General features: G+C 34.5%; 1 protein-coding gene across 1 annotated transcript; it reads left to right on the plus strand.

The window, feature by feature from the left end:
• The first annotated feature begins 336 nt into the window (after positions 1 to 336).
• LOC132614921 (premnaspirodiene oxygenase-like) lies at positions 337 to 2,318 on the plus strand. The gene is made up of 2 exons (XM_060329473.1): positions 337 to 1,245; positions 1,669 to 2,318. The coding sequence occupies exons 1-2, from the start codon at positions 337 to 339 to the stop codon at positions 2,275 to 2,277; spliced, it is 1,518 nt and encodes a 505-aa protein (XP_060185456.1). The 3' UTR covers positions 2,278 to 2,318.
• The last annotated feature ends 682 nt before the right edge of the window (positions 2,319 to 3,000 follow it).

A 3,000-nucleotide genomic window follows, 5' to 3' on the forward strand; every position in this document is an offset into this window, starting at 1 on the left:
AAGTCGAAATAATGGACCACATTGTTAGACAAACGTTAATTTGCAAATAATATTTCAAATTAAAGTTGAAATAATGAAATGATTTTAATGAACTCAGAACGGTCAAATTATGTTTCTGTGCTTACATTTATAAATGGGAAAAACATAGTAATGAGTTACAATTAATTAAAGAACTAGTGTTTTTAATTAAAAATCACGTGCCTGAAAACTCTTAAGTTCATGAATCATGAGGTTGAGCTGCACCCTCTATATAAGTCATAAGTACAGCAGCTAGCTCTAAACCAATTCAATCCAATAAAAATCACTTCACTTTCTCTTAATTGTGTTGTGAAAAAAATGGAGACTCAACACATTATTTCATCTTTGCTCTTCATCTCTTTCCTCTTTTTTCTAATTCAGAAGTTGAGGATTAAAACAAAAAAAGGTCACAACAAGAAAATATTACCTCCAGGACCATGGAGGCTACCAATTATTGGTAGTGTGCACCACTTAACAAAAGGGATACCACATCATGTTTTCAAAAACTTGTCACAAAAATTTGGCCCAATTATGTATTTACAGCTTGGGGAAGTTCCCACTGTAATCGTATCCTCAGCACACATGGCACAAAAATTCCTAAAAACTCATGACCTCGCCTTTGCGTCGAGGTCACAAACCATGCTGGGAAAGATCTTTTGTTACGATTGTACAGACATTGCATTTTCTCCCTATGGTGATTACTGGAGACACATGCGTAAATTGTGCATCATGGAACTTCTCAGTGCCAAGATGGTCAAGTCGTTCAGCCCCATTCGACAAGATGAACTGTCGAGTCTCATATCGTCGATTAAATCAATGGAGAACTTGCTCATCAATATGTCAGAAAAACTATTTTGGTTTATGAACTCCGTGACATGTAGGTCATCATTTGGGAAAACGTGTAAAGATCAAAACGAGGTGATGATAAATTTGATTCATGGAGTATTAAACTTAGCCGGAGGTTTCGAGCTGGCTGATTTGTTCCCTTCGAAAAAATTTCTTAGTGGGATTAGTGGGATGGGGTCTAAATTAATTGAGGCACGTAATAAGGTAGATGCAGTGTTGGACAAAGTTATCAATGTGCATCGAGAGAATCGAGTAAATGGAAAAAAATTCAATGCTGAATGTGGAACTGATGAAGATTTGATTGATGTTTTCTTTAGAGTCATGGAGACAGGGGAACTTCCATTTACCCTAACAAACGACAACATCAAAGCCGTTATTCTTGTACGTTCACTATCCCTTTGTCTTTTGATTCTATTGTTAGACCTATCTATAACCATCACTCTGTGTTACAATATTTTGCTATAACATACGATTTTCTTGGTGAACTTGGAACAAGAGAAATTAAATGATGAATCAAAAGGTTTATAATAACCAACTACTATGAATGTATAGAAAGGTTCAGACAAAGAAAACCATTATAAAAAGGTTTAACTATATAAATAAAGTTTTTGACAATTTTAAAGAGGTAAAAACACAACCCTTTTTTTGGCAGCGGTACATGATAATAATGAATAACATACAATCATATATTATCTAGTCTTAACATAAATCATATAATATCTAGTTTTTTAAGATTAGAAGAGCTAGGAACTATATTGTTTGACTTGGTTGAAGAAATTTGACCAGCATATTTATATGGTGTAGGACATGTTCGTAGCAGGATCTGATACATCATCTTCAACCGTTGCATGGGCATTATCAGAAATGATGAAGAGCCCTAGTGTCATGGCCAAAGCACAAGTCGAAGTAAGAGAAGCCTTTAGGGGAAAGAAAACATTCGATGATGATGACCTCGAGAAGTTGAATTACCTAAAATTAGTTATCAAAGAAACACTTAGGTTACATCCTCCAACTCCTCTACTTGTCCCGAGGGAATGCAGAGAGGAAACAGAGATAGATGGATTCACAATACCGATCAAAAGCAAAGTCCTGGTAAACGTATGGGCAATAGGAAGAGATCCAGAAAGTTGGAAAGATCCTGAAAGTTTTATACCAGAGAGGTTCGAGAACAATTCAATTGACTTCGGTGGAAATCACTTCCAATTTCTTCCCTTTGGTGCTGGAAGAAGAACTTGTCCAGGAAGACTATTTGGTTTAGCTCTTGGTACTTTGCCATTAGCCCATTTGCTTTACAATTTTGACTGGACACTTCCCAATGGTATGGACCCAAAAGATTTGGACATGACTGAGGCAAATGGAATGACTGCTAGAAGAGACAAGGATCTTTTCTTGATAGCTACTCCTCATAGATAATATCTTCAAGAAAAAAAAGTGTTTGAATAAGTTAAAGGACAGGCAACTAGCCTTTTGTGATGTTTCTTTTCCATTATCTAGTGTGCTGTTGTATCATGAGAGATATAGAGCCTGTTTGGATTGACTTATAAGTTGGCTTATAAGCTGTTTTTAGCTTTTTTGAGTGTTTGGCTGACCAGCTTAAAGTCATTTTGTGCTTAAAATAAGCTCAAAAAAATAATTGAGTCCATTTGACTTAACTTATCTAAAGCAGCTTATAAGCTGAAAACAACTTATAAGCCAAAAAAAATAAGTTGGACTACCCCAACTTATTTTTTTTGACTTATAAGCTGTTTTCAGCTTAAAGGCATAAGCCCATCCAAACAGGCTCATAGATCAAACAATATATATGACTTGTATTTGGCTTGAGCCTTGAAGGTTTGGTTCTAATAGGCTTGACTTGATCAAATTAAAAGGTTAAAGATTGATACCCTCCGTCCAATTTATCCTTTTTAATCTGTTAAAAAAAGAATGATTTTTTTTCTAAATCTGGAAACAATATTCAAAAGTCTATAGCCATACATATATTTTGAGTACATGTTTAAGACTATATCTTTTAAAAATCTTCATTTTTTCTTAGACTCCGTGCTCAATTAAATAAATTCACATAAATTAAAAGGGAAAAAGTATATCAAAACCAGGAGGCAAATTTTGTTGTAATAAACATATTAGAGAAATTTTAGC

Source organism: Lycium barbarum, chromosome 10 (genome assembly GCF_019175385.1).
Source record: "Lycium barbarum isolate Lr01 chromosome 10, ASM1917538v2, whole genome shotgun sequence".
NCBI lineage: Eukaryota > Viridiplantae > Streptophyta > Magnoliopsida > Solanales > Solanaceae > Lycium > Lycium barbarum.